The sequence below is a fragment of the Suricata suricatta genome, chromosome 5, assembly GCF_006229205.1.
Source record: "Suricata suricatta isolate VVHF042 chromosome 5, meerkat_22Aug2017_6uvM2_HiC, whole genome shotgun sequence".
In the NCBI taxonomy this organism is placed as follows: Eukaryota; Metazoa; Chordata; class Mammalia; order Carnivora; family Herpestidae; genus Suricata; species Suricata suricatta.
The window spans coordinates 93522503-93535412 of NC_043704.1; the positions used below are offsets into that span (position 1 = coordinate 93522503).

A 12910-nucleotide genomic window follows, 5' to 3' on the forward strand; every position below is an offset into this window, starting at 1 on the left:
AAGTGTATTTCCATTTGACAGTGAGAAATGTATTAATTCCTTTTTATTGTTTCAGTGGAATCATGCCTCCTTTTGTCTGATTTAAACACATCTCAAAGAAATGCAAAATGGAAAGAAAGTGGATTTTGACTAATTTCATAGCTGTAGCCAAATTAAAATTTAATAGCAATTAATATTAACACGAGTGCCCCTAAAGCTAAAGTTCTTTCCTTGCTTATTTAAAATTTTTGCCTATGATCATAACAATGCCTAGAATATTGCTCTGAATTTTGATTGGTTGTTTATTTTCCTTTAGGACCCTGCAGGGATTTTTGAATTAGTGGAACTTGTTGGAAATGGAACATATGGACAAGTTTATAAGGTAGGTTCATTTAATTTGAACATGGCTCATATATGGTTTTTGATTCATGCATGCTAAATAGAAATACTGTCTATTCTTGTTCATGTATGTCTTAGAACAGATGTAAAACACAATTATACACTTGTTAATTGACTCTCCATCTTTTAAAATGTGTCTGTAGTCCCACTGCCTAAACTGGATTCTGGGATTTGGGCATTGCCCTTCATTCATTAAATATCTGACACATGAATTCTGATGCTGCCTATTTGAACCTCTTGTGTTTGCTTTCCTTTACATTACACTGCTGGAACTGGTTTGCAAAGGAGCAAAAGATGCCTTCTACTTTAGAAACTTAAGCTATTAAAGTATTATAGTTGGAAAAGTAGATTTGTTATCGGCCCAGGGCATGAATTAAAATGAGTTTAGTGAACAGTGTTAGAAAACTGGCTATCTCACAAAGCAAAGGCCTAATGGCAGCCATGACATTTAGAAGATGGGAAATAAGTACAAATTAAACTTGAGATGAGGAATAAGGAGTAATTTTTGTCCTTTAACTCATTTTTGCTTATAGATTCACTCCAAATGCTCTTAAAAGATATTACCCCCAGTAAAGGATCTAAAAACAATATGACTGTTTAAAAAATGTGGGTTGATTTCCCTTCTGATTATCAGAAGGAAATGGAAATGAACTGTTTTGGATTAAAGTTTAGGGGGTTTTAGTGAGTGAGCTATTGAAATGAATGCCTTCAAAACAAACCAATTCTTTTCTCATGTTTATTTATGGGGAAATAGCCATCATTTTCCAGAGTGGTAGTGAGATGGGCTGGTGTTTTCATTACAAATGATCTCTTTTGTTGTTCTGTTTCTTAAGATTTCTTTTCTGATCCCTAAGCTTCTCAATGTTTAAAATTATTGTGGAAGTCATCTCTATTGTAATATTTCCAATTCAACAGAATGTCAAAAGCACGCACACACACACACACACACACACACACACACACAAAATGATCTTGAGAATCTGAACACAATTGTAAACAGATACATATTTAAGCCTTTATTTATTGGGAGGTATTTATTTATTGGTGCCCACTCCAGGGGATAATTTCTCTCTTGCAAGAAATGATTATTTCCTAAAATGGCAACCCCTTGCAATTAGACAGAATGTCGTCCACCCAAGCTGTTCACTTGATGTTGATCCTGTCTGACACAAGGAAGAAATGTGTCTCAGCAAATGCTTTTAAATACTGTCAATGAAGATAATTAGGTTGGAAGATTGTGTTATTGCATTTTGAGAAATTGGTTAGAACTTGTGAATTAATGTGGGCTAATGAATTAAACTGTGATGTAGGTAGAAAATTACTTCTGATTTGCTGACAGTATGGAGTTGCAACTCTGTGGCATGCTCCTGGTTTCATGGCACCCTTAGGGCCATTCCATTGTACCATGCTTCTTCTCATCTGGGGGATGAGATTTGGGGGATGATTCACAGCTTTGTCCACTACTCTAAGAAGTAGACTGTATACTCTTGCAAGAGAAGACAACAAAGAGGTTCAGTTAAGTATGAGAAGGTTTGGAAAATTCAGAGCTATCCCAAATTTGTCACCTGAATAAAAAAGAAAAGGAAACAAGTGTCAAGAGGTCTCAGATCTTTTTTTAGAAAGGAAAGATATTCACCAAATGTTGTTAACATTAACCTACAGATGCCATTCTTTTAGTGATGGATATAAAACTGCTCAAGCTGAGAGGAGATCGCCAAGAAAGGTCCTGGTGAACATGGAGGACTCTGGGTCAGGGGACTTGGTCTCCTTTACCAGCCCTGTGTATTGCTTTGTGGCATCACAGCTCCTCTGTGCATTAGTCAAGTGCAAATGTCGTTAGAAATGTTTTGGGGATTTGTAATGATATATCTGAAGAATTAAAACTCCTGACTCATTTAAGAGGTTGGTGTCTAGGCAACTCAGATAATAGGTGGCACCTGCTTCTGAACAGACATACCTGTGTTTCCTGAGTCACTAATCCAGTCCTTTTGTCACCCTGAGTTCTGAAGGATTAACGCTTAATAAAATAGCAAAATAAAATATATGTGAACCTAAAGAAAAATAAGTAAGGAAATGATTGTTCACATTACAGATTATATTTACCTTTCATGGAATAGGCATTTTTCTAAAATACTGTAAGCATACATGGAAATTTCATAGCCCTGAGAAGAGATTTCTATACCAAAAAATTCTGTGATAATTTTTCTTTATATTAAGTATTAAACCTTTGATTTCAACTTGTTATAAATCCAGGTTTTGGTGTTCCTGGATTTTATAAAATGAGGTATAATTTTGTGAACAATTATATAGACATTGTCTTTATTTTATGAAAAGACTCCTTGTAAGTTTCTTTTTATAAGTTGTCCTAAGGGAGTCATGATATAATTTTATTTACAAGTAGTTTTTAAGAAATGTACTTAATACAATAAACAAAAATGCACAAAAATTGTAGATATTAAGAGAATATTTTCTGCAATCTATTTGAATATGAAGCACATACATCTGGTTGTGGAAATACAAATATTTTATATAAAGGTCCTTTAGTAATGTTTAGATTTTTAAAGTTATTTCTAGTCGTACTCCCAAGTCTCTCTGTCCTTAGAAGGCTAGCTTTGTTTATCTTTAGCATTTTGGTCTCAGGTGGTCAAGTGACAACTCAGTATGTTTTTTACTTTATTTATTGGATTGAATACATAAATAATAGAGTAGTGATTCTCTTTCAGGACTTTTATTGTAGAAATCATCTTCCTGGGCCCGGGCTCCCATGAAAAACCAAACCAACAAGAAGCCACATACCTGTTTACTAAAGATTTTGGCTGTTTATTGGTATGCCGCCTATTGGAAGCTAATGAAATTCAGATAACATCTTTGTTGCAATAAAGTAATATTTTAATATGTTAAGATAACTGTTTAATGTTTACTGCTGAAACACCACTAAATCTTAGCCACAGATTTCAAAAATGAATGTTGGTCTATCCAGTTTCTTAATTTACTGTTTTGAAATATATTGGTTAGTATGGACAGACAGGGAGACATACTTTATTGCAGAGTGACCAGGGGAATTGGGAATATGGTAGAATCCTCAGTATGTCTCAGGTTTCTCCCAAGGTTGTAAAACATGAACCGAAGAGGCCATCTTGGAGGTTACAGGGCATGTGAGAGAGAGCACTGCAAGTGAAATGTATGTGTGTTTTCAAAGAATTGCAGAGGTCCTCTTAGGTAATCTAGTCCAGTCATTCCTCTACCAAATGTCTAGTCAGCCAGACCTTGATTACTTCTGATCACATGGAACTCACTACTACCCCACTTAGTCCATTTTCCTACAACTCTCTTGGAATATTCATTATTATGAGCCAAGATTCTACCTTCCTAAAACGTTTACCATTTCAAACTTGTCCATACCCTCAGAGCTATTTAAAAATATAAATTAAATCTTCCACAAGAACATAGTTCTTCAAATATTCAAAGAAAACGTCTTCTTTCTTACCCCAAACACCTACTTTGCCTTCTGTTCTTAGGCAAGATAGCCTCAAGTTAATTCTTTATATTATATTGACCTGAGGCCTTTCATTACCAGCTTCTCTCCAGAACTGTTCTAATATATTACTAAAAATAATACTTTCTACTTTTAAATTGTTTCCTATTTTGCAAAACATCCTCTATATACATCTGACTTCTGATTTAATTCCTATAATAATTTCATGAGTACCTTGTTCACAGCTCAGGGTCTTTAGGGCAAAAGTTTCCTCTGTCAGGAACATTTCTCCCAACCCTCTCATGACTGGCTCCTTCTCCAGTTTAAATGTTACCTCCTCAAGAACACCACTTTTCATCCTTGAATCTGTTGCATACAGACAGCCACTCCCTCTGCCTCCTTTCCCCACAGACTTTCTCTGTTACATGAAATTGTTTTACTGTATTTGTGGCATTGCCACTCTCTGAAATCATGTTCCTTGTTTGTTTGAGTATATATTAAACTATTTCCATGCATAAATAAAGGAACCTGGTCTGTCTAGCTATCACTGTCTCCTCAGTCTGGCACATAGCAGATGTTGACCACTGGGGCTCAGAACTGAGCTTTGTTTTCCTTGATAATTCTTTTTATATTTATTTATATTTATATTTATTTACAGTTCTTTCCAGTGTTTCCCATAAAGTATTAGTCTACTTACTTCAGAAGTGCATATTATACAAAAGAAATCAACAAAATGGCCTACTTATTATTATTATTATTTTTTGGTCAGAAGTGGATGTAGATTTTATGTTAAATGAATTGTTCATCGTCTGTAGATGCCAGACCCATGCTGGAAATTTACAAAACGAGAAAAATACATTTTTTGGGACTGGGGTCCAGCCTCCTGGCACAGGTTCCCAAGCTTTAGTGTGTTAAATATTTAGGAAATTATTAAAAATGGAGATTTCTAGGATCAGTTTTTGAAATTTTGAGTCGGTAGGTCTGGGGTGGGGTCCAGGAAGCTGCACATTTAATAAGTGTATGGGTTGCTTCTGATGGTTAGGGATGTGGCCCCATGCCTCCAGAAACTACAAAAGTGAGAGTCGATTATCCTGTTGTAGCACCTGAGCAAATGCTGATCCTGATGCTTTCTGTAATCATTTACTTTAAGATTTTAGGATTTCCATGCTGACTTCAACTTACCTCAACTGAGAAAAGTAAAAAACATAAAGATTTTGACCCAAGATATGATGCCAACTGATTTTGATGAACTCATCCAGACATTAAACTTTTGGTGTTTTTATTTGACCTGTTGTGATTACAGTTTAAGGTTGTCCTGAATAATTCAACTAAAGACCCAAGAATCGATATGGTCAAACTGACCTGGTGTAGTAGAAGAATCTGGGCCTCTTGCGTGAGATTTCCGCAAAGCTGTGAATTGTGATCTCTTAATTAACCTTCTGCTACAGTAGGGCAAGGCATTTCAAGAGTGAGCTTATCAATCATCTTGATATAGAGATGATTCTGTGATATACTCAGATGCAATGTAGCTTTTCATAGTCTGTTCTAGAGAATCATGAATTATACTATGCACTTGTTTACTAAGGAATGACCATGGGGAGAATGTTGTGTTTCTTAGATTATAGTGGCATTTGTTTTCTTAATCAAGAATTTCCAATACAAAGAATGCATTATTTAAATATTTGTTGAGTGCCAATGAAAAAAACAAAAACAAAACCCCTGAACTTTGTGTGGGAAGAATGTAGAGTCAGCTGAGGTGGTTCCTACTCTACACAAGTGTGCAGTCAGATTATCTAATCAGGATTCAGAGTGCTTACCGTGTGCTAAAAGCTTTCATATATATTGTCTTAGTCACTACTCATGATTTTGTAGGGCAAGAAACTAAAGCACACTTTTTAAACCACATTATCACTCAAGGCAGGGCTTCTCAATCTTGGGACTATTGACATTTTGGGATGGATGGCTCTTTGTTGTGGCCGGCTCTCTTGTGCATTGTAGACTGTTTCAAATGTGTAGAATCCTTGGCCTCCATCCATGAGATATCAATAGCCCTTCAAAGTCATGACAATCAAAAATTTCTCCCAACATTGCCAAATATTTCCCAGGGAGTAAAACCATCCCCAGTTGAGAACCAGTTCTTTAAGGATAAGACCAAATAGCAAAACTCTTAAAACTGGTGGGAGCGTAGAATACACAGCAATTAATGCTGCCCCGGCAGAGTAGAGACCTGAATGGATTGTGGAAGGGGGATATGGAAGGAGCTTGGGGGCCTTGGCATTTGCATGTCTGGGAGTGTAATTTAGCATTTTTGTAAGTGGAAAGTAAAAAGGATTTGGAGCAGGACAGAGCTGGATTCCCAGTCTGGCCCAGCCAGACTCACTCTCTGAATCTGGATTTTTTCATCTGTTAGTGTAGGGCTATTAGGAAGCCTGAAGTGTAATGTGTGTAGAAGACCTCAGCGCAGCACCTGACACACAGTAGGCACTCAGCTACCTTTTCTTCCCAAACACATTTGCCAGTGGAGCCTAGCTTACCAGTTCTTAACATGGTCTTATTTTTATACATTTTATGATTTGAAATAAGCATTTATAGAAAGTGAAGTCAGAAACACACATAGCCTTGTGCTTCACCTTTTACCTTTGATTTCTTAGTATTTATGTATGCTCAGAATTACATTATTCATATTAAATGCGTTTGCAATACTTCTTATATGGCGTTTGATGACATAATTACCATTTCACTATTATAGTTGATTTTTAGTGGTTAAAAAAATAAAACTCAACTTCCCAGTAATTTATAAAGAAAAGGTGGATGATTAGAGGATGTAAGATGTGGTTGTACCATTCTGGAACTTTAGGAGGTTGGTGAGAGTGAATCAGTCACCCTTGAAATGTGTTGGCTGATGAGCTCTTCACCCTCATAGATCCCCATGTGGTTTGCATCTCACTTGGCTCGAGACCATGCTACCTCATGCTATGATCTGTCGGGTGGAATGAATTAGATGGTTGCCATGTGAGCACAGAGGGAAGACCTACGTGAGCGCCTGTATGCTGCATGCCATACGGAAGGGTCGCTGTCTCTGCTAGGCGACAGGACCTCCAGAGTTGCTACCAAAACTTGCCGCAGGGGATGATGTGGGATTTCTTGTTGATATTAGTGGTTCTCAGCCCTCACTGTTTGTAGAAATCATTTAGATAGTTTTGAAAACCCATACATATCTGGGCCCTTTGCTAGAGACTTGGTTTTAGTTTGCTTGGTGTATGCTTGGGTAGAATTGGTTTCCAGAACTTCCCAGATGCTTCTAGCATGCAGCCAGAATTGAGAGCCACTGGACTAAGGTATTGCTTCTCAGGTGATGCAGGGGCATTTCTTGGTGTCTTTGCCTTTGGAAAGGTGTCTCTGCCACTCTTCTCTCTATCTTGGGGTTTTGTTTACCTCATTTATCTGCTTATTCAGCATCAGCCTTTATTAGTAAGCATCTTCTGTTGGCTTGGCACGTGTGTACCCACCTTTCATTTGAAGTGTTTAGGTTGCTTTAGTTCAAAATACTTCCATCCGACTTCTATCAGTGAATTGCCAAAGAACTTGATGCACAGCACTCTGGTGACTTGTAGTTTTTAGATCTTATAACACCCTTAGTGACTTGGTGATTATAAGGCAGTCTCACATAATTAAACAGTCAATACTCACTATGTAATTACCATTATTTTGGGTTATTTACGACCTGTAAAATAAAACTGCCAGGATTACAGGACCAGAATTTACAGCCATGCACAGTTTCAACTGTTTTTTACATGGGAAACATTTGAGACTTTTTAAAAAAAGAATAACCAATTATTATTAACCAATTAATCAATTGGGGTCTGGAGATTAAATTTCTTTTCTCTGTGGTTTAACCCTAGTAATTTTAACCTCAGTAATTTTATGAAATCTACTGGACATTTTGCAAATGCAAAAAGAAGTATCTGCTGTTTGACAAGCAAATACATACTCTTTCCTAAGTTGGAGCGCTGCTTGGTGGTGAGCTTTGAAGGGGGGACACAGCATTGCCACAGGGCCTCCAGATGAGGTAGAGTACACCATCTTCTGCCAAGTGCTGTGGCCTTGGGCATCGCTTCTGATTGGGGCCCTGTTGCTTACTTTCCAACGCAATGCACAGAACTCATCCTTTTTTGTTCCCTCCACAACAAAGGAGAAAAGCCTAGCAGCTGGCTCACTGAGAACTCTTACTAAATACCAAACAGCCACCATCATAATCACCATGATAATGATATCATCTTACTAAGCTGCTTGGAAGAGTTAGGAACCAGATTGTGTGAAGAGCTCTGCCTCCTTTAGGGGGAAGGTACTCTATTGTTTAGGAAAACTTGCCCTAATTACATAATAGAGTCCCCTGGAACAGTCTTTGGCAGGCCACTAGCAGGCTTTTCTTTGAAGTCTTTTATGATACATTGTGTTTTGGTCTACGCATCCCATTTAGGTGGACAATATGAGGCTCCTCGCCGAATTTACTCAAAAGTTTCCTATTTTTTAGTTTGCTTCCCTTTCTCTCTTATTTATTGCAGTAAAACATACATGGCACAACATACTGCTCAGTAGCATTAAGTACACTCACATAGTTGTGCAATTATTACCACCATCCCAAACCAGAACTTTTCACTGTCCCATACACAGGCTCAGTACCCATTAAACAATAACTCCTCATGCCCTACTTCCCTTCCGCCTTGCCCCCTCCCCCCAGTCCCTGGCCTTTCCTTCTTTTCTTTTCTCTTCTCTTCTTTTTCCCTCCCTTTTTCCCTCCCTCCCTCCCTCCCTCTCTCTCTCTCTCTCTCTCTCTCTCTCTCTCTCTCTCTCTCTCTCTTTCTTTCTTTCTTTCTTTCTTTCTTCTATGTTTATCTATTTATTTTGAGGGGGGAGGCTACCTACATGGGGGAAGGGGAGAGGGAGAGAAGAATCCCAAGCAGGCTCTGCACTGTCAGCACAGAGCCCAATGTAGGGCTCAGTCCCATGAACCATGAGATCATGATCATGACCTGAGCTGAAATCAAGAGTCAGATGCTCAATCAGCTGAGCCACCCAGGTGCCCCCCTGGTCTTTCTTTTTAAAAATATTCCCAGTTAACTTAATTATAGAGGTGATGGTTTCCTGGATAGTTTCTTGCAGCTCAGGCTCTCCAGTAAGTCTGGAGGGTCCTGCACATCCGCCTGTCCATGTGTTAGCGTTCCTCAAGGTGACGCACTAACAGCCCACTTGATCCTCTAGCTGACTGAGTACCCAGCACCCAGAAGGCTACATCTTGTTCTAGGAAGCTGAAACTGGCTGAGTCTTTGATTTTTCTACTCCATTTTTATCTACATAAAATGCTCCTTCTCAGGTTGAGATATAAGTAGAAGTTGAAGTCATTAAAAAAATATACAAGCATTTTGTACAAATCCTAAGTGTGTAATGTTTTCTCTCAACATGTTCTAGGCTGTGGTTATATTTATTACAGTGTTATAAATGAGGTTTCTTCTTACCTTTAAGTGTATCAACTCTTTACTTTTTTTAGCAGGACATTTCTTTCACTCAACAGCAGAATGTTCTGGGTGGAGGACTGTTGGGGTCTCTTTCGTGCGGCTGTTCCTTCACACTAGTGCTCCCCTCCTTGCGTCACTCTACAGAGTGTGCCCCATTCCTGGGTTCTACACCCTCCATTCCCAGGTCCCTCGTGATGGGATCTCTGTCTCTCCCTCTAGCCTCGTCTTTGAGGCTGACTCACCCTGTGCTTCAGTACTGTCTCATTGCTGCACTCAGGCACACAGCATGTGCTTCCTGTTTATTCACGCTAGCTACCCTCCCTCCTGGACACCTGGCTCAGGCAGCAGCCCCTTCTCCATACCTTGTGGCACCTGCTGACATTTTCTAGCTGTGGTGACCTCATAGTTCTGTAATGTTCTGGCTGTTTCCACTCTAAACTCTGAGTTTCTTGAGGTCCAGAATATTACCTTACTTTTTCTCGAGTGCCAATATAGAGTAGATGATTAAAAAAAAAAAAAAAAGAGCACATCACTCCTTTGCTTTTCAGCAAAGCACATCATGCTTTGCTGAGTTTTAGGATGCCCTATCTTGGTGGAATATGTGTCATTTTTGCTTAATGTCACCTGTTCAATTCAGGAGACTGACACTCAATATAATATTTAATAGCCCACAGCAGCTTAAATACCGACAAGCTAAATAAAAAGTATCCACCTGCTGTGCCGTATAACAGAAAAAATAGGATAAGGAAAAAGTGTTTTCCCCTCTTTCTAAAACTAGTGTCATGGACACAATTCTAAAACTGTCCCTGTGGGAAAACAGAAGGGGCCACAGTTCATCTGAACTTGTAAAGACCCGGTTACACACTTGGGGGAACAGAGGTAGATTTTCTTAGGTTCTCCTTCTGCCATGTCTTCAGGACTGTGGAGTTAAACATCAGTGCTGATGATTGTAACCATTTTCAGAAAACCCTCCTTCTCATTATTTCACTTGACCTTATGATGCCCACAAATGAGATAAAAGAGGTGTGGTTATCCCTGTTTTACAGACGGAGCACTTGAGGTCTCAGAGTTTATACCAGACTTTCCTGATGTCACCAAGTAGGTGATAGTGCCTGACTTGTGGTCAAGGAGCCCAAATCTCTTTAAATGTTTGGCAGTGACTGGTTTTGCCCTGTCCTTGCATTGCATGTTTAGAATTCATTTTAAGTAGATCCCGGATACATCTGAATTCAGAATACAAAGCAATGAGGTCATGACTTATTTCAAAATGTAGTTATTCTAACCTTTAGATCCAAAATACTGACAGATGACCGATGACTAGATAATTAATCACGGATTTCTTAGCAAGTGGAGACACTGTTCTTTATACAACAAACCAAATTGTTGTTTCCCTAGAATGATAAGGGAATTCTTTTCCATCTACAAATGTAACTGACATGCTTTGCGCTAGTTACATTTTATAAAATGAAATGCCACTGCACTGATCATTTGAAGGACTTGGTCGCTTCTTTTCTTATGATTTATTTTTGGTGGGAGAGGGGGAGAGAATAGCATATTTCTAGACTTCTTCAAAACCAGCCAGGTGCATGATTTTTCCCCCAAAAGACTCAGCAATCAGACTAGAGCTTGATAAATGTTTGTTGAATTGAATTGATTTATTCTCTCAGCTGTAGTTATGTACTTTTGTGAGCAAATGGATGAATGTAACTGCTCTGGAGACCATGCAAATATTTGCCAGGTGCATAATCCGTACTTTTCTCTCTCTGGAGCAGGGGGAAAGCCAGGTACCTGTAACCTGGCATGACACTGTGGCAAATTGCTTACTCTGCTTTTATATTTGTCCCTCTCAGGATGGGTCTAGATTTGTGTGTGAGGATTTTGGGGGCTGGGAGGGACAGTGAAAGAGGATGATAGGGAAGAATTTCTGGGTAATATAGTCGAGAGTGACCTGGCTACAGCATGAGGATGCAAACTATTTATTGGGTAACTTATCATGAATGCAACTTGGGAACACCTGTGTAAAGAGTCTTCATTTCTGTCACCATTAAGGGCCACATTATTCAGCCTTATTTTTTTGTTTGTTTTCCTACACATTTTAGGTATGTAGTACCTGTGACCGAAGAACACTAGCAATGCCTCTAAAAACTATTATCAGATGATTCACTGGCATGTTTTGCCCATGTCGATCTCACTCATTCTCTTACGATGTGTCAAAACAGTGAAGGCTAGGGAAAACACAGAGCACTGTATGCTTTTCTTTGGATGGAGACAGAGTTGATTGTAGATTCTCTCTCTCTCTTTTTAAGGTTTGTTTGTTTGTTTATTTTTAAGTAATCTCTACACTCAATGTGGGACTCAAACTCATGACCCCAAGACCAAAAGTCACACACGCTTTTGTGACTGAGTCAGCCAGGTGCCTCAATTGTAGATTCTCTTAAAAGGAGTTTCAACTTAAGCAGATCCTGATTTCGCTCAGCTAACCCTTCTGGTGATTTTAGCAGAAGAGGAATGTTGTGTTGCCTAAATGTTCAGTACATTTTGTTCTCCCATTTTGTACCCACTTGAGCACTTTGAGAGATACTTCAAAACTTTCAAAACCTTTTACTCTGAAGAAATTTATCATGGAAGCAAATCACCCAAACCTTTCCCCTCCACATATGAATGTGCCCCTTGGTGAGGGCTGGCAGGAGGAGATGCTTGGCACCCAGCCGTCCAGCTAAGCCAGGCTCTCCTGGTCCACTGTGAGCTGGGGAGACAGGGTGAGGTGAGCCCATGACTGAGGAGGATCTGTGGCTGCTTTCTCCCTTCGGTCTCCAGTCCATCTGTTGCTCAGGACAAGACTTGCTTGAACAAGACTAATGCCTACAGTTAGTCATCTGAGTAAATATGTTATAAACTTAAGATGTAGCCAAGAAGTCAGTGTTGATAAGGGATGGGGGAAAACACAAAATAGAAACAAAAAACAGCCTACCAACAAAACCCAAAGCAAAATAGCAACCTCCAAAACAAAAAGCTTTTTGTTTGAATATTGTTTTTCCGTCCAGAAGTACAGGAGAGTTACGAATTCTGGTTAATTTGATGAGTAATACCGTGGTTAAGTGTGCTCTTTGAAATTTGGCTTGAATACTATGCATTGTAGTGGTAGTTCTTGTTTAAATGTATGCATTTTTTCATATCTAAAAAGAAGTAGGTTTCCCATCATACCCCACTTCCCACTTACCTCACACCCCAGCATTCTGTCATCTGCATTTTGGTGCTGAAGAGACTCCTTATTCTGTCCAATAGTCTCTTTGTTTTTTAAGTTAACTAATTTTCCCATGTATTCCTTTTTAATTTTATTTTAAATTTATTATTCATGTATTATTATTTAAAATTTTATACTTCCTGGGGGGGAAAAAACAACAAAAAAAACAAAAAAAACCCCATCATGTAATTTCTGTCCTTGATGGAATGTATTAAATAAGCAAACACCACCAACAAGCAAAACAAGTACTACAATGTAAAAATATTTAAAAAAAAAAAGAAAACCCTCTCACATGCA

General features: G+C 38.6%; 1 protein-coding gene across 6 annotated transcripts in view; it reads left to right on the forward strand.

Moving 5' to 3' along the window:
• Positions 1-12910, forward strand: part of TNIK (TRAF2 and NCK interacting kinase) — a 374995-nt gene that overhangs the window by 76942 nt on the left and 285143 nt on the right. For all 6 annotated transcript variants that reach the window (XM_029939880.1, XM_029939882.1, XM_029939881.1 and 3 more), the window contains one exon: positions 296-361. In XM_029939880.1, coding sequence (XP_029795740.1) covers positions 296-361 — 66 coding nt within the window. The remainder of the gene's footprint in view (positions 1-295; positions 362-12910) is intronic.